Source organism: Zootoca vivipara, chromosome 6 (assembly GCF_965207765.1).
Source record: "Zootoca vivipara chromosome 6, rZooViv2.hap1.1, whole genome shotgun sequence".
In the NCBI taxonomy this organism is placed as follows: Eukaryota; Metazoa; Chordata; class Lepidosauria; order Squamata; family Lacertidae; genus Zootoca; species Zootoca vivipara.
In genome coordinates this window covers 21868125-21892339 of record NC_142589.1, presented here as the reverse complement: position 1 = coordinate 21892339, position 24215 = coordinate 21868125, and the positions used below count along the sequence as shown (strand labels likewise).

The 24215-nt window shown below is 49.2% G+C and overlaps 2 protein-coding genes across 4 annotated transcripts; one reads left to right on the top strand and one right to left on the bottom strand.

The window, feature by feature from the left end:
- Positions 1-1686: 1686 nt before the first annotated feature.
- Positions 1687-11085, top strand: PARK7 (Parkinsonism associated deglycase). 3 transcript variants are annotated; one of them, XM_035120597.3, is made up of 7 exons: positions 1687-1824; positions 4205-4360; positions 5814-5915; positions 6637-6696; positions 7133-7202; positions 10241-10327; positions 10665-11085. In XM_035120597.3, exons 2-7 carry the CDS (start codon positions 4271-4273, stop codon positions 10823-10825), a joined length of 570 nt encoding a protein of 189 aa, XP_034976488.1. In that variant the 5' UTR covers positions 1687-1824; positions 4205-4270; the 3' UTR covers positions 10826-11085. The 3 variants fall into 3 exon arrangements, with proteins under 3 accessions (XP_034976488.1, XP_034976489.1, XP_034976490.1); XM_035120598.3 differs by having other exon boundaries at positions 1687-1868; XM_035120599.3 differs by having other exon boundaries at positions 1687-2392.
- Positions 11086-13023: 1938 nt separating this feature from the next.
- On the bottom strand, positions 13024-22344 carry LOC118086813 (taste receptor type 1 member 1-like). Its single transcript, XM_088671765.1, has 6 exons — positions 22166-22344; positions 20414-20696; positions 17767-18546; positions 16629-16835; positions 15249-15369; positions 13024-13967 (listed from the first exon to the last, which is right to left on the bottom strand). The coding sequence occupies exons 1-6, from the start codon at positions 22342-22344 to the stop codon at positions 13024-13026; spliced, it is 2514 nt and encodes an 837-aa protein (XP_088527891.1).
- Between the last annotated feature and the right edge of the window lie 1871 nt (positions 22345-24215).

Below are 24215 nucleotides of genomic sequence, written 5' to 3'. Positions count from 1 at the left end.
AAAAAATTTCTAGCGTTTGAAGATGGGCAATTTATTGAATTCTAATAATGACTTTAAACAATGACAGCTATTTGAACCAACTGATTACGACCAGATGATTGGTTGTAAGTCGCTCTGGGTTGCTTTGGGCAATATAAAGTGGCTAACAAAAGTAAGAAATAATAAGATAGTAAGATGCAGTCAGCCCTTCAAATTAAACCTCCAGTCATCCTGTGAAGGCGCCCAGGCTTGAAATTTTGGATGTGCCAAAGAGCCTGTTGAAAAAGCTGTGCCACTATTCTTACCAAGTGACTGGGAAATGGTAAAATCCTAGTTTCTGGAAAACATTTTAACAACTTTGTTCTCTGGAAGTGAAGTTTAAGGCGGCAAAACTCAGATCAAACACTTACTGATGCTGTTACTCATGCAAAAGCTTTTCTGCTTTTAGCACCCAAAGAAAATTTCTGCTAACAGAAGATTTAAGAACCAGTCTGATGCATCATTAAGCTTGAAATCAGAGTCCAGAGGCATCACGCTGCCATTTCCCACGTTGGCCAGCCAGATGTGTCTGAGAGCCTATAAGCAGAGTGGGGAAACAGCAGTTGTTTGCTCTCCAAGCACCTGGAATTCAGGGGTAGACTTCCTCTGGACAAGGAGGTTCCACTTCGCTGTAATGGCAATCAAATTACAGTATTCATAAACATGGACCCAGTGTGCTGCCCCTTTGAAACCATTTGTGCTTGGTTTTCCCTTCACGGGGTCTGTGACCTTCTCACTCCTGGGGTTTAGTTTGACCAGATTCCGGAGTATCCATTTCCAGAGTTAACTCTCAAATACATGACTCCCCCGGGGTCCACCGCACAACGCAGGAGCTGCCCTTCCCCATTGGCTCCGCCGCTGCAGGTAGGCGGGCCTTGGCCTTCCGCCGCCCCAGGTGCGAACGTGACGTCAGCAAAGCCCCCTCAACTGCCAGAAAGCGCGGGCTGAGGCGTCCGCTCGCTCTCGCCTTTTAAGCTTGTTTCCCCTCCCCCACCCCCAGCCGCGACCTTTTCGAATGACGGCCGCTACGCGCAGGGCTTGAAAGCGAAGTACGTCACGACGAGTCTCCTCAGATCAGACCCGACCCTCGGCTCTCGCCAGGGAATTTCCACACACGTCCTCACCAAAGACATTTAAAGCACACGACTCTCCCCCCCCCCGCACAAAGAAGAATATTATTGGGAACTGTAGTTTAAGGGTGCTGGACACCTGGAGACTGTGGCTATGAAGGGTGCACGTTGGTGAGGAGGAGGTGCAGGGTGTCTGCGAAACCGCCCCCTCCCCACCACTACCCTCTTGCCATAGGCCAGAGCTCCCACATTGTTGTTAGGAGACTCCCCCTCCTTCGCAAGCTATAATTCTCGCAGTCGTTTAACGGCTTTCCTCTTTGGGAATTCTGGGAATTGTAGTCCTTATGGTGGGGAAGCGGCGGAAAGGGGACCTCTTAACCATTCTCAGCACCCTTAACAAAATACAATTCCCAGGATTCCTTTCGGGAAATCGCCGCTCTTTAAAGTGGTAGGAGCTACCGCTTGAAATGCGAGGGGGCTGTTGTGAGAAAGGGAGAGCCGCGGCTGGCACGGAAGGGGTTAAGGGGCTTCGGGGGCTCCTCCTCACGGGAGTTCGAGTCTCTCTCTCTCTCCCTGGCTGTTCCATTCCTCCTGGAAGCGGGTGGAGGCAGGGAGGAACCATTAGCCTTCGCTGACGGAGCGCCATCACGAGCCTCCAGCGAGTGGCAGCAGCAGAAAGCGCCCGCCTCGTCTCTGAAGGAGGAGGAGGAGCTGCAGTTCCCGCCGCCTTTTGCACGTAAGAACGGGTGCATAAGCGGGCGAAGGAGGCGCGTGCAAAAGGTGACCCCCCCCCGTGGGCGGGATGGGGCGCGTGGTTGAAGCGAAGGCCTGGCTGTGGAGGCAGCGGGGCGAAATCCTCCCTCGTGGCGCTGGAAGGCCACCCCTCCGCCTCGCGTGTTCAGCAGCCTCCCTCCCTCCCTCGAGACTAAAAGCCCGGCAAAGCCCTGCAATAGGAAGCGCGGGGGAGGCCTGGCTGGGCGCGCATTCGCACGACTGGGGTGACCCGGGTTACGACACGCGCGTCAAGGTGGTCCAGGGAAGATGCGTGCCTCCGCCTCTCTGGGGCAGGCCTCCAGATGACCGACAACATCAGCCGCGCCCCGCGCCCCTTGCCTTGCCCAGCCCTGCTCTAAGCATACAGGCAGACAGCAACCAGGTCTGCTCCTCCTCTGCCCTTGCTTTCCATCTGTTCCCTGCTTTCACAACTGTGCCCGCTGACCCCAATTTCCTGAAAAAGGCCAGCGCACTCGGATAACACAGGACTACACTGCTGGGCTGTAACTCCTTCCTACTCCGCTAAATAGGTATAGCAAAGCAGAGCTATTTTGCACTGCTGGCAATAAGCGGTGCACTCACAGCTGCATAACTGTCTTGATAGTGGTATAATAATGATGGGTTTTTTAATGCATAGATACTGGCCATGGAATTAATATTTGAGAGGTTGCAATTTCCACAGAGATTTGAGCTGCAAGCGCTTCACTGGGTATCTGTAAAAGTGTCTAACAATATCTTGCGGTTTTCCTCCTGCAACATTTCTGGGGAGAGAGGGCTCTGTGCTCTTTGTGTCCTCTCTGACAAGAGGGCACCAATTGCAGGAGCCGTTTTCCAAAAAGGTTCTATTTTACCATCTGCTTCTGGTCCCTGTTTGTAGCCTTGAATTCGTATGGTTGATCTGTGGGCCTGATCCTACAGCTCTTCAAGTTTCATTTCATTTCCACTTTAGCCTCACTGTGTTAGTGCTGTTCTTAATATTTTCTTCAACCCTTGCTATGCATTGTGTACATTCCTCCCTCCTCTCAGTAAATTCAGTTCAGAAGCTATTTTTTTTAGCATTACGTCTAAATCAGCTGCAGCTGATGAGAATCCTGTCAGTTACCAGACATTACTGTACTGCTCACAGTCAGAGCAGGCCTAGCTGCTGTAATTGCTGGCAAAAGTAATTGAAAATGTGAAAGAAACCTGTGCTCTCATGCCGATTTACAGAACATTTAACCAAGTGTGAGATGTTTAGATTACTGTCATTGCAGTTGTTATGTAGGGAGCCCTTGGGTCATCTTGACTCTGCGTTCCTGCATCCTCCCAAGGTGCTTATTTGACCACCGTAAAATTAGAAAAGGGGCAACAGAAAAATGGCAAGTCAGCCCACTGGGACTTGCTTCAGGCAGGATTGCAGCTTGTGATCTTGCCAGGTTAATGATCATTATGACTTCCTTGCAATAAAAGTTGGAGATGAGGTTTCCTATGTCTTCTCAGCGGAAATCAGCCCTGAGTGCTCACTGGAAGGACAGATCCTGAAGCTGAGGCTCCAATACTTTGGCCACCTCGTGAGAAGAGAAGATTCCCTGGAAAAGACCCTGATGCTGGGAAAGATGGAGGGCACAAGGAGAAGGGGACGACAGAGGACGAGATGGTTGGACAGTGTTCTCGAAGCTACCAACATGAGTTTGACCAAACTGCAGGAGGCAGTGGAAGACAGGAGTGCCTGGTCAATGGGGTCATGAAGAGTCGGACACGACTAAACAACAACAACAATGTTTTCTCAGCAAGAGTTGGCTTCTGACGTAGGGAGAAATGTCATTCCCCAAGCACTTGGAAGTAAATAACCTCTTCCCCAGTAACAGGTTTTCTGCCTCAGTCACAATTGGTGGTTTGTTCGTTTTGGGCTGTAGTTATGAGATTGCTTCTTCTTGCCTCGTGTCCCTCATAACCAAGGCTCTGCTGCTGTGGGTATCTATGATCTCTTGCCTCCCTTGAAGATTGACGTAGATTTAAAAAAGGGCTGAGATCAGATATGCAGATGGCAGGAAGCTCCTATTCCATCACTCTTCCAAAAAAATGCTAAACCAGGGCTTTTTTCAGAAAAGTGCTGTGACCTTTGACCTTCCCAGGACTCTGTGGGTGTTCCTGGCCATACTGCTGCTGGCTGCTTTAAGGTGCTGCTAAGGCACTTAATTGTTGACCTCTGTCCAGCAATTCTTGCTACTGTATATCTTTCTTCTCTTCAGTAGCTCCTCAGTTTGGCTGCAACTTGGATTATTGAGCAGTGGTGATTGAACAATAAACTGTGCAGATAAATGTTGCTTTCCCTAACACTTTGCTTCTCTCTTGTTCTGTAGTGTGTGTGTGTGTGAGAGAGAGCTAGCTTTTTGTTATCAAGGCGAGCAAAACGCCCAGTTTTCAACATGACTGCCAAAAGGGCTCTGGTGATCTTGGCCAAAGGAGCTGAAGAGATGGAAACGGTCATCCCCACAGACATCATGAGGAGGGCAGGTGTGAGTATGCCCTGCGGCTTCCTATATAGCTCTTCCTTTCTTCCATTCCTCCTGGAGTTGTTGTTGTTAACAATAACACCCTGTCCATGTGCGAGAAGGCAAGTCCCTTCCTTTGCATAGGGAGCTTACAGTAGCCGAAATGATTGTCCTGTCCCTCTGCGTTGTTGCCTGCAGGTGGATTCCTCATGAACTAGATGCTGAGCTGGTTGCAACAGTGTTGACTGTTTAGTCCTGGGACCTGGAGGGCTCATGCACTGTTTAGAGTTGCATAGACAAGGCGTGTTTAGTTGCTTGGCAATTGCGAAGTGGTTTGAGAAGCCATTTCTGCTGAGTTTCCCTTGTGTAGGCAAGCATGGGAAGTACAGCAAGCCACCTGTCATTTGAGAAATCCTCCAGAGCAGAAGGTGGCTGAACTCAGAGCCTGGGCGATGGCCAGGGATGACAGGAGCTGATGCCCTGCAGCATCTGGAGGGCTTTGGGTTCCTCCACTTCTGCTCCATGCAAACAGCACTTTGGGCAGGAGAAGATGTTCTGTATTAAGGATGGGTAGGTTTACATTCTCAACCGTCCTATCACCACCACTCCCCTTCCCATACCACCAACTCCCTCCCTCTGCTATTATGTCGGGGAGAAGGTTATATTACAATATAGAGAAGCAGACCCCCATCCCTGCAGCCTCGAGCCAGGAAAGGAGAGAGAAATTTATAGATACAGATGATCTAGATGTAGGTATGTGCAGGTATAGGCCTCTGCCTATTCTGTGGGCTCAGAGGGATTTACAGCAGTTTTATCATTCTTGTCCTCATGGGGCTCACAAAACCAAATGTTTTGGCATGAAAGAAGCCCAAAAAAATAAAAACTGTTCTTGTAAATGTTGTAAACCCTGTTCTAATAAACAAATAGTGAAATAAAGTAAACCACACCATCCAAAAAGCCATCCAGAGGCAGACTGGCTGGTACCTGCTAGACACCAAAACAATGTGCTGTAGAGCAGAGCTGGACTGCAGAACAGAGGTCAGTTACAGGGGGCAGAGACAGTGTCTCTTTCTGATTGGCCACTTGTGCAGACCAACCATTAGTCCTCTGAGTTTGATATACCCGCTTAATTCCACGCATGCCTCTTTAACAGCTGTTGTATGCCCACAGCATATTTACAGGTAGCCAGAGAGAGGTGGGAGATATTATTCAATTATGTACTGTGTTGCTCCCTGTATAGATTTCTCCCAAGGGTTCTTCAGAGAGTTAACTTTTTGAAAAATAGCAGGTAGGGTTGGTTACTTGCTGATGGATGCGTTGGGGGTGGGGGAGGAAACACGCTATATACAAATTTACTAAATGCCCATTGTGCTGGGGACCACTAATGCAGAAATTTACTTCCCCCAAACTATTTCCATTTCTTCAGTGACTCAGTAGATTTTGGCAAATAAGGCAGAGCTGTCTGTTTTCTCACCAGATCTCTGTGACCGTAGCCGGCCTGTCTGGGAAAGAGCCTGTGCAGTGCAGCCGAGATGTCTTAATTTGTCCCGACAAGAGTTTGGAAGATGCCCGGAAGGAGGTTGGTGCCACACAGATTCCATGTTGCAAAAAAATGGGTGCCCTGCCTCTTTCATATTATGCCCGAGTTTCTTCATCATCATCTAGGGTTGGCCCAAGGGTACCTTCAGCTTGCACAGTGATAATAATCAGGGAGGGGGGGGGAATTGCTGAGGAGCTGGAAACTCTGACTGGTAAAGAGGCAAATAGTGGCTCTGGAAACTTTGGAGAAACCTCTCACGGTGCCTGCATGTGGCTTCATGGAATCATGGCCCCAGAAGGGAAATGCAATGGTTGAACTTGGAAGTTTCTGAGTGGCGTTCCATTACCAAGTGTGGATAGTGATTCTCAGTGCCACTGAATTTAAATAGACACTGTATGACCTTACATGTCAAACAGATGGAAAGAAATGAAATGCACAATGGAAAAAACAAAACACTGCACAATATTTATAATTTTTTGGAGGGAGGGGTAAGATGCTAGGATGAAATCTGTCTGGAAGTAGCACCCTCTGATCCGGAAGGTCTCTTCTGCCCACCCACCAACCCCAAAATCCTGTAGTTTTAATGATGAAGGGAAAACCCTCACACCAGAGGCGCTTATTTCTGTTTAGTCCAGGATTGAATCATGGCACAATATTGAGCGTTCAGTTGCCTGCTAAAGGATAGCTGCAAATAAAATGTTTGCTTTTGTTTTTCCAGTCTTCATGCTTTTCTTTTGCTAATGCTTTTTTCTATTCTTAGGGACCCTATGATGTGGTGGTCTTGCCAGGAGGGAACCTGGGAGCTCAGAACTTGTCAGAGGTAACAACTTGGGGAAATGTGGGAACTTCCCTCCTATTTGAGCAAATATTCTCCCATTCTGAAAGTGAAGGAAGCGGAGTCAATCTTTCCAAAGTCCAAAGTAAATGTTGCAACTGCCAAACTGGTTTCTTTTCTGGGGGAAATTGGTCCACCTTCCCTTCCCTTGTATAAGGTTGTAGATCTAAATCCACAATTGAGCCAGGCTTACTCAAGTGGTTTTGAAACAAGAGAGAGCCCAATGGCACATTTTGGGGTATGGGGGCAGGGGAAGTAAGAAGCAGTTTCCTTTAGTCATCTAATAACAACAAAATCTTCTGACGCCTTCCTTTGTACTCTTTTTACTTTGTTAGACGACCAGTTCTGATACATAACAGACTTCTTGTATGCATTGCTGGAAATGGATAGCTTGTTGATCAAATAATATCTTTCCTTGCAGTCACCTGCTGTGAAGGAGGTACTGAAAGACCAAGATGGCAGGAAAGGGCTGATTGCTGCCATCTGTGCAGGTATGCTATCAAGGTCCGCACCCAACACTCCAAAGATCTAGGATACCGACCCTGCATAGAGCTTTGCCTACCACAGCTGCCTCACTTCTGAGGTTTGGCTTTCTTGTGCCACTGATGGTGTAAGAAAAACACAACTAATATCGGCATTGCTGCAAGTCTTGCGGGTTTGAAAACCGAGAGTTGAAAAGCTTTCTCAAATCCCTACCTGTTGAGAGAAACTTGAAGACAATCCCATTAATTGTGCTTGCCCCCATGTGGAACACACTCTGTTTATACAGTGAGGCAGGCCTGTTTGTTTTTCAAAGGGAGCCTTCCTTTAGGGGTAGCTTCTCTGAGATGGGATATGACACGAAATAACACTGCAGAAATAGCTGCATTTCCCCCACAGAATCCTAGGTCCCTCTTCCAGTTAGCAGCTGCTGGCTGTGATTCTCTTCCCTCCTTGCTGCTTCTGAGAGAGTGGCTGGCCGGGCTGTGCTGTGCTTGCCATATGTGGTGTGGCTTGACCTTCTCTCGCCGCTTGGCCTTTGGGCACCACGAGTGTCGGGTTCCGCACCCTCCTGAGAGTTGCTCATCTCAAAAGCATTCTGGGTTGGCTCTTGCGAAGGGATCTGTTTGCAAGAAACACCTGCGGGTGTCTCAAGCGTGGCCTGCCACTCCAGGATGCTTCTCACTGTAGTGGGAATCCTTGGCTCAGTCTCTCCTTAGACACTTTTGCTGTAGGAACTCCTCTGAAGTGGGAGTGAGTGTCATTCTCCATGCAAGGGTTTCCCCTCTGGGAATTGGCTTCTTCTGGCCAATGGGGAAACACCAGTCTCCCTCTACTTTGTGGCAATAATAATCCTTCCAACTGCTTCTTTGTATTTGCAAATGCAAGAACCAGCCAATCTCCTCCTTAGGGTGTAGGTGGGGCTGACTTTGACATATGGGCAGAGCCACCTACCTGTCAAATGACTTGCAGTCATGCAAGGTGACTGATAGGTGGGCAGCCCCAGCCCCCTGTCGAAGTTGACCCATAGGGTGAGAAGGAGGAATCAGCTTCACCAGCACCTTCCCCACAGGAAACTTACCGGCAGGAGTGAACTTTGGGTTCTGTGCTAGTTATCAAACTTCATCTTACCTTCCTCTTCCAGTTCAGTGGTTTAACCAGGACTAATCTTTTAGTGATTTGTTAATGACACAGGGCACAATGGTGTTTTTGACGCCAGATTAAAAGGAGGGAGATTGCTTTGAAAATGCACACAAGTTCCTTCTCTTTGTTTTGTCCTCCTCTTAGAATCATAGAATCATAGAATCATAGAGTTGGAAGAGACCACAAGGGCCATCCAGTCCAACCCCCTGCCAAGCAGGAAACACCATCAAAGCATTCCTGACAGATGGCTGTCAAGCCTCTGCTTAAAGACCTCCAAAGAAGGAGACTCCACCACACTCCTTGGCAGCAAATTCCACTGCCGAACAGCTCTTACTGTCAGGAAGTTCTTCCTAATGTTTAGGTGGAATTTTCTTTCTTGTAGTTTGAATCCATTGCTCCGTGTCCGCTTCTCTGGAGCAGCAGAAAACAACCTTTCTCCCTCCTCTATATGACATCCTTTTATATATTTGAACATGGCTATCATATCACCCCTTAACCTTCTCTTCTCCAGGCTAAACATACCCAGCTCCCTAAGCCGTTCCTCATAAGGCATCGTTTCCAGGCCTTTGACCATTTTGGTTGCCCTCTTCTGGACACGTTCCAGCTTATCAGTATCCTTCTTGAACTGTGGTGCCCAGAACTGGACACAGTACTCCAGGTGAGGTCTGACCAGAGCAGAATACAGTGGTACTATTACTTCCCTTGATCTAGATGCTATACTCCTATTGATGCAGCCCAGAATTGCATTGGCTTTTTTAGCTGCTGCATCACACTGCTGACTCATGTCAAGTTTGTGGTCTACCAAGACTCCTAGATCCTTTTCACATGTACTGCTCTCAAGCCAGGTGTCTCCCATCCTGTATTTGTGCCTTTCATTTTTTTTGCCCAAGTGTAGTACTTTACATTTCTCCTTGTTAAAATTCATCTTGTTTGCTTTGGCCCAGTTGTCTAATCTGTTAAGGTCATTCTGAAGTGTGATCCTGTCCTCTGGGGTGTTAGCCACCCCTCCCAATTTGGTGTCATCTGCAAACTTGCTCAGGATGCCCTCAAGCCCATCATCCAAGTCATTGATAAAGATGTTGAACAAGACTGGGCCCAAGACAGAACCCTGTGGCACCCCACTAGTCACTACTCTCCAGGATGAGGAGGAGCCATTGATGAGCACCCTTTGGGTTCGGTCAGTAAGCCAGTTACAAATCCACTGAATGGTAGCATTGTCTAGCCCACATTTTACCAGCTTCTTTACAAGAATATCATGGGGCACCTTGTCAAAGGCCTTGCTGAAATCAAGATAGGCTACATCCACAGCGTTCCCTTCATCTACCAGGCTTGTAATTCTGTCAAAAAATGAGATCAGATTAGTCTGACATGACTTATTTTTCAGGAACCCATGCTGACTTTTAGTGATCACAGAGTTTCTTTCTAGGTGCTCACAGACTGTTTGCTTAATGATCTGCTCTAGAATCTTTCCTGGTATTGATGTTATGTAGTTATGTAGATCAGTCCAGAATGTGGCACCTTAGATGTGTTGTACTTTGTTCAGTGGGACTTGCTCCCAAGCAAATGGTGATGGGTGTGCTGCAAGTTGCATAACTTAATTGCTGGTTGTTTCCAACTGGGGAGTCATCACCCCACATATTTGGAAGTTTTGTTAAAACGGGGGGGGGGGGAGGTCTTATGGTCTTCCTTCATTTAAACCTAATGCTATCATTTCAAGCTTATTAATTGCACACACTTAACCGTTCCTCCCAAATCCTGCATGGGTAGGGTGTGTGATGGTGGTAATGAAAGGGTGAGGGATCCCCAACACTTTTGTGGATCCGGCCTCACTTGCCACTTCGATGCTGGGACGGCTTTCCAGCATGGTAAAAGTGTGCACAAGTGATGGATCTTTGTTGATCTCTAGGACCCACGGCTCTGCTGGCACATGGCATCGGATATGGATGCAAAGTGACAACCCATCCCTTGGCCAAAGACAAGATGATGAGCGGAGGTAGGTGGCTGCAGGCGCATGGCAGAGATCGACTTGCGCAGACAGTGTTTCGTGAAGCACATCCCCAAAAAGGAATGTCGGGTAACCCATGCGTATTATCAGATACTTTGGTTTTGAGGAATCGCCAATTCTGAGAGACCTAATTTTGAGTGTCCCTCCCCCCTTACAAACCATCAGTATATAAATTTTATGAAATAAATAAAGGATGAGAATTGCGGCTTCTCTTCTTGCTACAGTGGATGAGGTTCATAGGTGGGGGTGGAGTCGGCTTCCTGTGGCTGATGCCTGCCGGGGTAACCTGTTCTGTTTTGTTTTTTCCTTGTGCATTCCTCTGAAGACCACTACAAATACTCTGAGAGCCGTGTGGAAAAAGACGGGCACATCCTCACCAGCCGGGGACCCGGCACCAGTTTCGAGTTTGGCCTTGAGATTGTGGAAACGCTGCTGGGGAAAGAGGCGGCTGCTAAAGTGAAGGCCCCCCTTGTCCTGAAAGACTAGGGCAGTGCCTTGCTTGAAAGAGGAGAAAGCCTTGTGACAGAAAGCCTGTTTTCCCTTTAATAGCAATAGCAACACACACTCTCACACAGGTCAGGCAGCCTCCTTAAGTACAGGAATAGCAGCAGCAGCAGCAGCAGAGATGATCGTTGCACTTAAGCCTGGAAACTTGAAGCAGCCTGGAGGGGAAGGTGCTGCTGTCCAAGTCCCTTTTGTGTTTTCCGAGACCCACTTGCTTTCAATAAAAGAGGAACTCTGTTGAAGACGTTTGTCTTGTATTTGTGGCCCTGTTTATTAAGAATCTGCATCCCATTGTTCTTTTACAAATTAACCCAATAAAACAATTTTTTAAAATCTGAGTACAACAGCAAAAATAAAACCACCAAACTGTAAAACACAGAAAAACCTACAAGAATTAAGCAGTGACCCATCTGCACCCCAAATGTGTTGCAAAACAGGCTGGCTATGGTAGTGGCCTTGAAGTCATATGAAGTCAGGGCTAGGTGAGCAACCATCCAGATGAAGCCACGTATTCTTCTTGCACCACTTCAGCAAAAGGGTGGATTTGTTTCATTGTTTGAAAAGATGCAAGATTTCGTCAGGCCACCAATGGAGCAAGTAACTGACAAGGGATAGGATGAACCCATAGCCTCCATTCCCCCTTTCCAGCAAACCTTTTGAAGCCTAAATTGCAGAATCAAAGGTGCAAACTGGCATTTTGTGCAAAACAGTGTTTGCTTACCAAATTAACTGGTTTGCCTAGTCAAGTCATGCAAATGGAAGATAAATGTTAGGGAAGTGATTAAATAAGTGTGATTCTGAGAGAGTACTGCAGGGAATACATAGATGGTTGAGACATTTTTCATGTTGACTACGTACAAATGACTTCTAGGCTTAATTTTCATATGCACTATTTATAGATGTTTGAGGAAGAAAGTGGCTTTGGATCAATGCAGTTAGTTGCATGCCTGAAATCCAGAAGGGACGTCTCAATTATTTGAGATGCCATCCAACATAAAAACAGACACACACTTGTCCACAGCAGGGGTACAACTGATCCCCCCCCAAAAAATGAAGGAAAACAATGCAAAAACCAACAAAAACATAATTCTTCCATACCCCCTAACTTGAACTTAAGGATTTTAATAGCATGCATAACATCTGAGTTGAACTGATGCTGAATCGAGTCTACTTTTGGCTAAGTGTTCCAAAGCATTGATTAATCCTATTTAACAAAATTTATATACCACTTGGTTGTTTTAAAAAAAACCTAGCAGCAAACCTGTACTGTAAATTATTTACAAAAACAGTCAAAGGCCCCCTGAATGTCTTGCCCCAGGGGTACCTTACAGTGGGAACACCTCTTCATAGATCACCCCTACTGAACTTAAGGGTCAGTTTCAAAACACCAACGGACAGTTTTGTAAAATAATTCTGCCCTGCGTAGATAGTGCTGAAGTGTGAAGGAACACCCCCTCTCCCCAGATTCTCCTGCATTTTGACTTTACTCCTCTTTACCCTCCTCCTTCCTACGGTACCAGGAATGGGGACCTGCCCAATATTGTGTGAGCTCCCAGTTCCCATCAGCCCCAGCAGACCATGTGGCCAAGAGTCAGGGAGGATGAGGACGACAAGCATAACTCCGCCTGCATCTAGAGGGCGCCCCCCCCAGGCTTCCCTATCCCTGCCCTAATTCTGGAAAGAGGGTGTCTTACTTGGGCCTTTGATCTTGCCTTCTGATGGTGGTGGAGGGAAGAGGAGCAGCTAGCTCTGTTACATAGGATCCCTAATAAAGATTACACAGACAAGCGGCAGAGAGAGTCCGCTTATGTGTGGACCAGTGCTCTTTGGCAGTAGCTGAGCAGCACCATTGACAATCCTGCTTTCATTGGACCTCTGCCCTAAAATCCACTGAAATTCTACACCAAATTCTCAGAAGCTTGAAATATACAAATGCAGCCTCGCTCTGTAGTTTCTGCTATTTGGCCCTCGGGCGCACAGATGTTCTCTGATTCCGAACACCCCCCCCTCCACCCCTATGTTTACAACACAGGTGAAGTGTGCAGCCCCCCTATCCTCCAGGCTCCCCTCCCCTGTTTCTTGTTGGAGCGGAAGTTTTCCCGCAGTCCTCCTGGGCTTTCTCCTGTGCGAGAAGCCGGAGCTTCAGCCTTTCCCCCCCCCCCCACCCCAAGGAAGGCTTCTCACTGCTCTGCGTTTCTGACTGTGGCCGTGTAGGCTTGGATACAGGTCTGGAAATGGGCCACCGTGTTGAACTGCGGCCGGAAGAGGATCAGGTAGCATTTGGGCAGGAAGAAGGTGCACAGGATGGCGTAGACGCTGGTCTGCACCGTGAACATCTGCAAGGCGGCGATCCCCCTGCCCCTCCCTTCGGTGGTGATGTAGATGAGCATAAAGGAGCCCCAGCCCATGAGGAAGACCAGCATGCTGGTGGTGAGGAGCCTCGCCTCGCTGTAATTCTTGGGCAGGTTGCGGCCCCAGAAGGCGAAGGCGAAGCAAGCGCCGCCCAGCAGGGTGATGTAGCCCAGCACCCCTCCTAACCCCATGAAGTGGCCCTCCGAGCAGCGCAGGAAGACCTCCTTCTCGCTCACAAAATCCTCTTGCAACGTGGGCGGGGAGAAGCGCAGCCAGAGGAGGCAGATGAGAGCCTGCAGGCCGCAGCTGAGGCCCACCGAGGCGTAGGTGCCTTTGTACTTGACCCAGCACTTGGCGGCTCCGGGGGGCAGCTTGCAGGCCATTTTGAAGATGAAGACGATCTGGAAGGAGCGGACCAGGAGGCAGGAGACGCAGACGGTGAAGCTGACGGCGAACAAGGGCTGCCGGATCAGGCAGGTGACGTCGGTGGGCTTCCCGACAAACAGGCTGGTGGTGGCGCAGGAAGCCAGCAGCGAGGCCAGCATGACGAAAGCCAGCTTGCCCCCGGCCGCTTTGACCACCGGCGTTTGCCGGTGGAGGGCAAAGACAAACAAGCAGCTGAAGAGCAGGAAGAAGTCGGCAGCGGTCAGGATGACCAGGGCCAAGATGGTGGTGTTGGTGGTGTTGAGATACGTGATGTGTGGGTGGAAGCAGGTGCTGCTCTTCGGAGGGGACCACGTCCCCGGGGGGCACAGGAAGCAAGTGTCTCCACCTGAAGGGGACGAAAGGGGAAACTCAGTCAGCAGCGGGACTGCTTAGAAGTAGAAGAAGGTGCCTAACACCAAGGCAGGCACCGACTAGCTCAGTGTTGTTGTCTCTACACATTGACTCTCCAGGACTTCCGTGCAGGGATCTCTCCCAGGCTAGGAAAGGTATGTTGACAAGCTGGAACATGTGCAGAAGAGGGCAACTCAGATGATCAAGCATCTAGAAACCAAGCCTCATGAGGAATGGTTGAAGGAGCTGGGTATTGTTTAGCCTAGAAAAGAGGAGACTGAGAGGAGACACAATGGTCATCGTCAAATATCCAAAGGGCTGCTGTCACATGGAAGAGGGAGCAAGCCTGTTTTCTCCTGCTCTGGAAGGTAGGACTCGAACCAATGACGTCAAGTTATAAGAAATGAGATTCCGAGTAAGCATCAGGAAAAACTTTGACAGTAAGAGCTGTTCGACCATGGAATCATCTCCCACGGGCGGTTGTGGACTCTCCTTCCTTGGAGGTTTTCAAGCAGAGGTTGGATGGCCATTTGCTTTAGCTGAGATTCCTGCATTGCAGGGGGTTGGACTAGATGACCCTTGGGGGTCCCTTCCAGCGCTACAGTTCTGCTTTTGAGCCCTGCCTTCCCATTGTGGACAGTGAAAAAGGCTTTGGCCAAGCCTCACTCTCTGTGCAAAGTCTGGCATAATAATAATAATAATAATAATAATAATAATAATAATAATAATAATACGTAATAATTATTTTTTAATCCCACCTTTCCCCCAGGTGGTGTCTTATAGCTGGTGAGCTCCCTGGGGCTTTGCAGAGCCCCCCACTCTGTGCAAAGCTTGGCATGGGCATTTGCAAAGGTTGTAGAGTCACAGATAGAGACAATCGCTGGAGCCTGTGTTGCCATCCACAAAGAACCCTTTGCCTGAGTCTCTGCTTGGGGGAAAGGGGCAGATGGTGAAGCTGTGTTGTGACTCAGAACAAAAAACAAACCCTCCAGAGGACCCTCTGTCAGCCCATGAAGGGAAAGAGGCAAAAGTGTACAGCGGTCCTTTTCGCTCCTGTTCTGGACTGTTATTTATTCGGAGGAATTTGGCACCATCACGAAAGACTTCATGAACGGGGATTCGAACCCGGGACTCTTTCCTGCCTTCCGCCTCTGCCTACTTGGCACTGATGACCTCTGAGTCAAGGGAGGGAGCTAGAACATGTCTAGCTCATGGCGGAGGCCGGTCTTCAGATTCACAAATGAGACTCCCTGGGCCACGCGGTGTTTGCGCTCACCTGTTTCGTTTTGATAGGTCCCTTCCAGGCAGTCGTCACAGCGACATAAACACTCCTCCAGCAATCGCTTGCTTCGGATTTGACCCACTTCACACACTGCTATGCAATATGATTGGGGGACCTAGAACAGGAGAGTTTGGTTTGTTGGCGACTTGTGGAAGTCAGTCGGTAGTAGTTCACCGCATCGCATCCCAGTGTGGTATCCGTCATTAAAAGGGGTCATTAAAAAGGAATAGCAAATCAGTCCGCCAATATTACAAGACTTTTTATGCAAATCTATATTGAGAAAAATGTAGGATAATGTAGGATATTATATCAGAAAAATGTAGCGTACTATTAAAACAGAAGGGGGTCAAACAATCACAAGGGGTGTTGAAATTTTGGGAGGCTGGTTAGTTACAATGGAATGGTCTCGGTGGTGGGGTACACGTGGTTTATTCTTATTTATTTATGATTATTACTTTGTCTAAATGAATGAACGAATGTAAAAAAATAAAAATGTAGGATATTGTAAAGCTGGAAAAGGTGTGCAAGAGAGCAAGCTAAATTATCCAGGAGCTGCAGCAACACCCTGGATAGGCAGCATGTGGATGTCAAGGAAGCAGCAAGAGGATGCTTCCCAGAAAGATCTCTTTGGTGACTGTGAGAAACAGAATTCCGGAGCAGAAGGAGCCATTTGGGTCCGATCCAGATGGCTTCTCCTAGGTCCTTAATGTCCAAGTAAGCCCCAAGCTGTTCCCCGATCTGATGCCCTCCAGATGTTTGGAGTACAGCTCCCATCTTTTGTAAGATCTAGCTACTGACTCACAGTTGCGTGAATGAAAGGGTTAACCCGAGCTCAGGTTGCCAGTGGAGAAGGACCTTAGCAGGCTCCCTGCAGCCTTTTGTTTCCTCCCCACTCCTTCTCTCTCTCTCTTTTCCCCTCTTTGTGCTTCCTGGAATAAGCAACTCGTTTCCCTGCAAGTGAACTGAATCTCTCCAAAACGGAGATTTTAAAGTCTGCGTCTTCGTTAACCTAAAGGTTGCATGATTCTTTTCGTATGGAAACCAAGTAAGGTACTTTTCTTTTTGGAGTCATTTGGAACCTTTTCTTTCTTATTTTTTACTGCCAGTGGATAGAGACTTGTTTCTTGTAACTTCTGGAATCTCTGTGAGTAAAAGCTTCACTTATTTGGAAAGCTAAGTGCCTGTGATTTATTCTAGCCTGAGTATTTATGTGTTTGTTTAAAGGGCAGATTAAATTTGAGCATTCACCACTGTGCTTAGCTCTGCTATGGAGAGTAATAATCTCTTCCAAACTTCTCTCTCCCAACATCTATCATCCCCATCCAGCATAGTCCGTGTTTTCCTTCTTTCTGGGTGTTTCACCTGGTGTCTTACCTGATCCCCTGGTGCTGGCCAGCTGATTTCAGATGTGTTGATGTTCAGGGCTTGGGAACTGTATCTGCCGATCGTCTTGAAAGCAGCCGTGCCATTTTCCCAGCTCCAGGTGATGACGTTGTAGCCCAGGAACAGATCTCCCTGTTGGCCAAATGTGATGGTGTTGCCTTGCAGAGGAAAGTTCACCTTATTCAATGCTTCATAAAACTGAAATGAGAAGATAATTGCATCTTGGGGTGCGGGGTTTACTGTGCTTGTTGAAGGATGTGTGGGTAGCACAGCTAAACATTGGCCTGAGAGATGATGATCCCCAGGGCCTGCTGTTGGATGCTTCATTTCAGCTGGAGGCAGGAGACAATGTCAGCCAGCCTTCTCCAGAGATTCACGCTGAGCAGGATTTTCTAGAAAAAATTATGTCAAGCATTCTGGGCATATTTAGTTAGAATTTAAATGCCACATTTCTTTAAATTACAACAATTTGCTGTTAAAATGCACGGTTCATGGCATTCATTTTTTATTTATTTACATTAGTTAAAATTAATGAAAAGGTTAAAAGTGCCCTTTTGACATTATCTCTCTCCCGCTCCCCCATGGAAATTCCTTGAAGCTCTGCTACAAACACAGCACCCACTCCTCTCCCAGATGATGGGAGAGATCTGCTTCAAGTTTCTCCCCTTTCCTCCCACAACCTCAGGGCACCTGATCCTAAAGGCAGCTACTGCCTTTGACACCTGAATGCCACCTGCTTGCCTTGGGTCTCTGAGCCGAGTGAGCTGGGGAAACTGCTCTGGCCGCAGCCAGACACCCATCGGATGCTATTAAGTCTCGCCACCCGCAATAATACAACTAGACATGTTGCACATGGACACGGGAGGGAGGCGAGTGGCAAATGTGCTTTACTCCCTTGGTGCCCCAAGCTGGCTTCCTCCAGGCATTGGTGGTTGAGAGCAGGCACTTCCTAGCATGCCTTTGAACAAAGGGAGATGTGGAGCAGCCTGATCCCAAATATACCAGATGTTTGGGAAGGAGCAAAGGAGCTGAAAGGAAAAACCCCGGGGAGAGGATGCTACTGTTATTTATCAAAACAGCAGCAGCAGTGGTGGCACGCAACACCTGCTCTCCTGAATGTAGCGCTTACCTGTCGTGGCTCGAACTCCTTGCTTGCTGGACATCCTTCCAGGCTGCACCCCAGGTGGTTGTGGAGGGCCTTGGCCAGGGCATAGACGGAAGCGTACGAATAGAAAGACCAGTGCCAAATGGAACTGTTCAAAATGCTGGCTAAAGTGTCCGGGGAGAGCTGGAGGTTCTCATCGCAGGACTGGGAGCAAGCCTCCACTGTCATGGCCTCAGAGAGCAAAGGGCCACCTTTCTTGTTTGACGGGGAGCGCTGTAGCGTTTTCCCAACAAAGTGTACAAATTGAGGCAGTTTGACTGGCTTGATGGTGAGTCCAAGCACGGTGCCTGTTTCCTTGATGCTCGGTATGGAAGCAACCGTGCTGGATAAGACCCAGGACTCGGGCGCGATCCAGACTTTGCCTTTGATCTTCAGTTTGGTGACAGCATGGAAGAACTTCCCGGCGATGACCTGGTCGCCGAGGACGATGACGACGTTGGTTCTGGCTTTCTCGATGTTCTCAATCACCCTCTGCAGCTGGCTCTCTGAGATGCGGAGGTTGGCCATCATCAGCCCCTGGTAGGAAATGCAGATGTTCTTGGCTGCTCCCTTGGCAATCAAAGCCTGGACTGTTTTCTCACTGGCTTTGGTGCCGCTGCCCACAGCGGAGACGTACTCCCAGCCAAAGACCGCGATCAAGGAGATGAGCCCCGAGATCTGGTGGTCATTGCTAGGGATCGTTCGGAAAAGCATCGGAAAGAGCTTCTTGTCAGCAAAGATCTCTTCCTTGATACTGTACGTGACCTGGACAGAAGACAGACATGTTTTTTAAAAGGAGGAGGGCAATATGCAATGGTGTGTTCACAGCTCAGAGAGTGCCCAGAGCAGAGTGTGTTCTTACCAGGTGCAGATGGGCGATGGAGGAAGTGGGGGAGCTCTCGTTTATTGGGTCCATTAGTCACCTAATACTCGTGACCAAGTTTAAAAACATTAACAACTACAACATGAGCAACCGCCAGCCATTAAACAACGTATTAACAACATACACCTAGCTCTATGTGGTTGACACTGCCTGGCAGCGGGGAATGCTTCCTAGCCCTGCCTGGAGATGCCACAAGCAAGGGGATTTGTCAGGCTTCAGGGAAGTCTGCCAGTAATGGAAAGACAAGAAGCTCTTACCAATGTCTTTTAGTCAATATTCACAAAGAGAGACTTAGAAATGCAGTCTCTCTTGGATAATGGCGTTGCTCCGAATAAACCCCTCCATCTCTCCTATTATATGTCATCCCTATGTTGGCTGATCTGTACTTTCTGCCTCTGAGCATTCTGTTTTACTTTCAATGCCCGCTGGGTCCTGGGTTGGGGGTGGTCTGGAATGCTTTCTCAAGACACTGAGTCTATCAGCGGTCTCTCTCTCCTGGCGCTGCTTTTTCCTGTTCCAATCCTTTCCCAATATTTCCCAGCTTCTCCCTTCTGCAGCCTCTAAACTGTGACCTTCTGCAAACCACTGTTCTAAATCTATACTGTCTCCCTCTTCTCTGGGAAGTGCAGGAGGAGGGGAGGGCAGTCTCCACCATTCCTCCTCAGTCTAGTCCAGGGTCCCCAAACTACGGCCCCCGGGCCGGATGCGGCCCAATCGGCCTTCCAATCCGGCCCGCGACGACCCCTGCCGCGCGCGGCGCAGCGACGATCTAAAAAATCGGCAAAAAATCGCCGAAAATCCTTTGTGCGCATGCGTATGGGCCTCTCCCGACCCGGAAGAGGTCATTTCTGGTGCACTTCCGGGTCGGGGGAGGCCCATACGCATGCGCACAAGCGATTTTCGGCGATTTTTCCCCCGCCCGTGTGCGTGTGCGCATGCGCACGGGCGCGCACTCCCCCGCCCTCCGGCCCGCTGCGCGCGCACTCCCCTGCCCTCCGGCCCGCCGCGCGGTCGGCGTGGCGGGCACCGGCCCGCCACACGGTAAGTCTGGGGACCCCTGGTCTAGTCCCTGACAGGGGTTGAACTTGGGACCTTCCGCATGCAAGCGTTATGGTAGTGGGGCTGTGCCCACTGAGCCATGGCCCTGAACGGCGGGCTCTGCCAACTCTCCCAAGCCTCCTACATTGCTGGGTGAGGCAGCTGCAGGCACCTCTCAGGCGCCACCCGCTGTGTTTACTATTGTCTGTCATTTGGACATTTCACAGGTAGTGCCAAAGTCGCTTAGGGCTTTGTGAATGAATTAACACGAGAGCCTTGAACCTGTCCCAGTGGCACGCTGGAAACCAGTACAGCCTTGGGATAGCATATGGCCGGACACCGTCTCCTGGGAGCAACCTGGCTGCTGCATTCTGCAGAAGCCAAAGCTTCCAGACCAGTTCCACTTTACACATTCACCCAACCGGTGAGGGCGCCTAGCAAGGATTTGGCTGACTTAACTGTTGTCTTGGGGTCTTGCTTCCCTCTCCCAACCTGGTTGCTTGGTGCCTGAGAATCCCTTGAGGTTCATTCCACAGCTTTTCTGGCAACAGTTAGTTCACATAGTCGCAAATATGGTTGACACCATAATAAACCAGTCCATTTGTAGGCCCACCACCTCAGCAGAGTGGAGACAGCAACAGAGTCGGATGTTGAAACCGTTTCTCGAAAAGGCCACCGAGACTAATGTGCAGCATCAATTTAGCAGCTCACCTGCGGAAGGCCGTAGAAGGTGAAGACTCTCGCTGTCAGCTGTGTCATTTCGGGCGAGTCGGGACCCACCACACCGATGACTCTCTGGGAACAGCCTCCTTGGTGCAAGCGGCACTGCTGGTGTGGGGAGAGCTGGAAGGCGGCTTGCAGGTAAAGGCTTTCTTGACAGGTGTCCCATATGCGGTATCCCAAGGTGACGTTGGGGAGCAAAGTGGAAGAATTGTTGATTTCCTCAACAGCCAGCCTCATGGCTTGAAATTGAGCATAGCCCCAGGGGTATAAACTGAGGAAATAAATGTGGAGCTCAATTAAGCCTTTAGAAATGGTACCTCAACACACACACATTTTGTGGGAATTTGTAACCCTACCAGAGAAGAATGGCATTTCAAGTTGATGGGTTATGCTGAAAGGGCTAAAATGACCAGAAGAATCGGAAATCAGGAAGACCAAAATTGTAATAAGGAATGGGGAAAATTTATAATTTATCTTAAAAACCATTGCAAACAGTTAAAATCATTAGTAGGATTGGAATAACATTTGTAGTTTTATGGTGAATTTTGGACACAATGGAGAGGTAAAAGATTTGGATTACAGTGGTACTCCTGGTTACGAACTTAATTCATTCCGGAGGTCCATTGTTAACCTGAAACTGTTCTTTACCTGAGGTACCACTTCCGGGTTAGCGGAGTGTGTAACCCGAAGTGTTTGTAACCTGAGGTGTTTGTAACCTGAGGTACCAGTGTATTATAAAAGATGGGACCCGCAAAAGGGAGGAGGGAAGTTCCAGAGGTTCTTTGGAATCTTGTTTCTAGGTTGTATGTTGGATATGTGACTGGAAAATTTTAAGCTGAAAAACCAAATACATTTATATGTAAAAAGTAGCTGTTATTATAATAATAATTAATTTGATTTATATACCGCCCCTCATGCAAAGATCCCAGGGCAGTGTACATTAAGGACATAGTTTATGATAATGATAAATATAATGATAAAAAACATAATACGGAGCATAATTAAATAATCATAATAACAGTCGTCGTCCCCCAGCCCAACACACATTTAACAGGCCATAGATTATTTAACGGCCGATGGCCTGAGTAAAGAGGAATGCTTTTGCCTGGCAAGCTCTCTGTGGAGAGCATTCCACAGATGGGGAGCCACCACAGAAAAGTCCCATTCTCGTGTTGCCACCCTCCAAGCCCTCTCAGGGAGCGAGGGTATAGAGAAGGGCTGGGTTCATATGAGGAGAGGTGGTCTTTCAAGGTATGGAGGTCCCAAGCCGTGCAAGGGTTCGTAGGTCAAAACTAGTTATAAACAGACTCCAAGTTTACTTGCCAGCAGGCAGAGAGGGAAGGTGGCTGGAAAAGAGGTCTCCTAAAATGGTTGGGGTGGGTGTCTCGGGGATGGAGCTACAGAGGGATGGAGGGCTAGTTGTGGCCCACAATCTCAAGGCTGCACTCCCCCAGATTCCTGGCCTCCCAGCTCTGTGACGGTCCAAGGAAAAAGAGTGTGCACAACTGCTAGAGAAAGATGCTGAGTCCTATCTGAGAGATTCCTTCTCCGAGCAGAGAAGGCTGGGCTAAGTGGGCCCCTTTTGGTCTGACCCAGCCGGAAGCCAGGCCCACTTTTGTGTTCCTCAGCACCCTTTGTGGTGCCACTGGAGGAAACAGCCCTGATTTCTGCTTCAGGGATGGGAGAAGAAAGAGGCGCCCCACCCGCACAGCACAACACCAAAGAAAACGGCCCTCTCACCTCTTGCAGGAAGGCAGCTGAAGCGGGCGGGTCCTATGCTGCTCAGTGCTATTGCTATGGACTGGGAAGAGGCCCCCGATGATGAAGTCCCCTGGCAGGTTAAAGAGGCCCTGGCAAGAGCTGTGGGCAGCAGCCATGCACCCCACCAGGAAGGCGGCCAGGACAAGCCCCACAGACATGATGGAGAGAAAAAGCAGCTCACTGCCTCGCCCTCCTCGGGGCAGGCGGGTGGCATGGGGCGGGCAGGGGCTTGGAGGAGGCTCACATGTTTCCGCCGACGCCTGGCTTTGCCCCTGCTACCTGCCCCCCTCTGCATGTCGCCCACGGGGGCCTCTTCTCCTGCTCTTCAGAGGAAGGAGGAGGAGGAAGCCCATTTGCTTGCTTAGAAAGTGTTTTACATGCAGCTGAGACTGCTTTGCTTAATGGTGCCAGCTGGGAGTGGGAGGGGTGAGGCAGGGGCCGGAGGCTCGACCAACTCAGCCTCTCGGAGGGAGAGGGGTGCAGGCAGCTGGATCGAGCCAAAGGTCCATCCTTCTGAGATGCCATGGGGAGCAGGACATGGGATGCAGCTGCTCCTATGGCTTCCAGCAACGGGTATGCAGAACCATTCGCTGCCTCTGCCCATGGAAGCAGAGCCGAGGCATTGCGGCCAGAGACGGGCTTGCTCCACATCTGTTAGTGTAGCCTCAAGTGGCGCCTGCTTTTTAAGCAGTTGCAACTCACTGCTGGGCTCAGCCCAGAACCAGCAAAGAGACTGGGATCCTTCCCACATCCCAGGCTGGGGCCCTTCACTTTTTTTGGTACCTAAATGCAGGACTTAATTTATCTCTGTTGTATGGCACCTTTTCGTTTTTGCTCCAGTCTGCTCACCTGATAGGAGCTGCGTGGCACCTCTGAATCTCAGAAGCATTCCTCTCTACATCCCCAGCCAAGAGCTTGATTAACCATGGACCCCCAAATCTGGGATCCCCTCAAAATGGGTGCCAAAGCTTTGCCATCGTTTTGCAGCATTTTCACCGAAAACCCCACGTTTTGCAGCTCCCCACAGATGGAGTAATTGATGCATCCAAACAGGATCAATGCCTCCCAACCCAACATTGTCCGATTCGCTCCAAACTGGCGCCAAAAAGTTTTGCAGTGTTTTGCAGCAACCCCCCCCCCCCGGTGTTTTGCAGCGCCACACAAACAAAGCAATAAGCACTCAAAGCAGGGGGTCATGGGGTCACCCCAAAAAACAAATGTCATCCAATTCACTTCAGACTGACGCCAAACTTTGGTAAAAGTTTTGCAGCAGCGTTTTGCGGTGAAAACCCCACAAGCGGAACACTCAAAATGAGGGTCATGGGTATTACCCAAAAACCCAACGTCGTCTGAATCTCTCCAAACCAGCACGAAAGATTTTAATCAACAGGAGCTGAAGGAATTACAGAAACTTGCCAACATACCCAAGAAGACTCAAGACAAGAATGATTGGTAACATTGGTAAATGATTGGTAAATATAAATATAAAAAGGTAAAGGTACCCCTGACTGTTTGGTCCAGTCATGGATGACTCTGAGGTTGTGCGCTCATCTCTCTTTCCTGGCCGAGGGAGCCAGCGTTTGTCCACAGACAGCTTCCGGGTAATGTGGCCAGCATTACAAAGCCGCTTCTGGTGAACCAGAGCAGCGTACGAAAACAGGGCCGACTCTAGGTAGACCCCCGGTGGCAGGGTGCGCTAAGGCGCTGGGCCGGTAGGCAGGTCGCCACGCGGCAAAGCCGTGCCCTGCGAGGTTGGGGGCGCCGGAGCGATCTCTGCCCCTCAGCACCAGGGCGGCCGACCTGCTCGAGACTGCCCTGTACGGAAACACCATTTACCTTCCCACCGGAGCGGTACCTATTTATCTACTTGCACCTTGACGTGCTTTCGAACAGCTAGGTTGGCAGGAGCTGGGACCGATCAACGGGAGCTGACCCCGTCACAGGTATTTGATCCGCCTACCTTCTGATCAGCAAGCCCTAGGCACAGTGGTTTAGACCACAGTGCCACCCGCGTCATATAAACATCTAT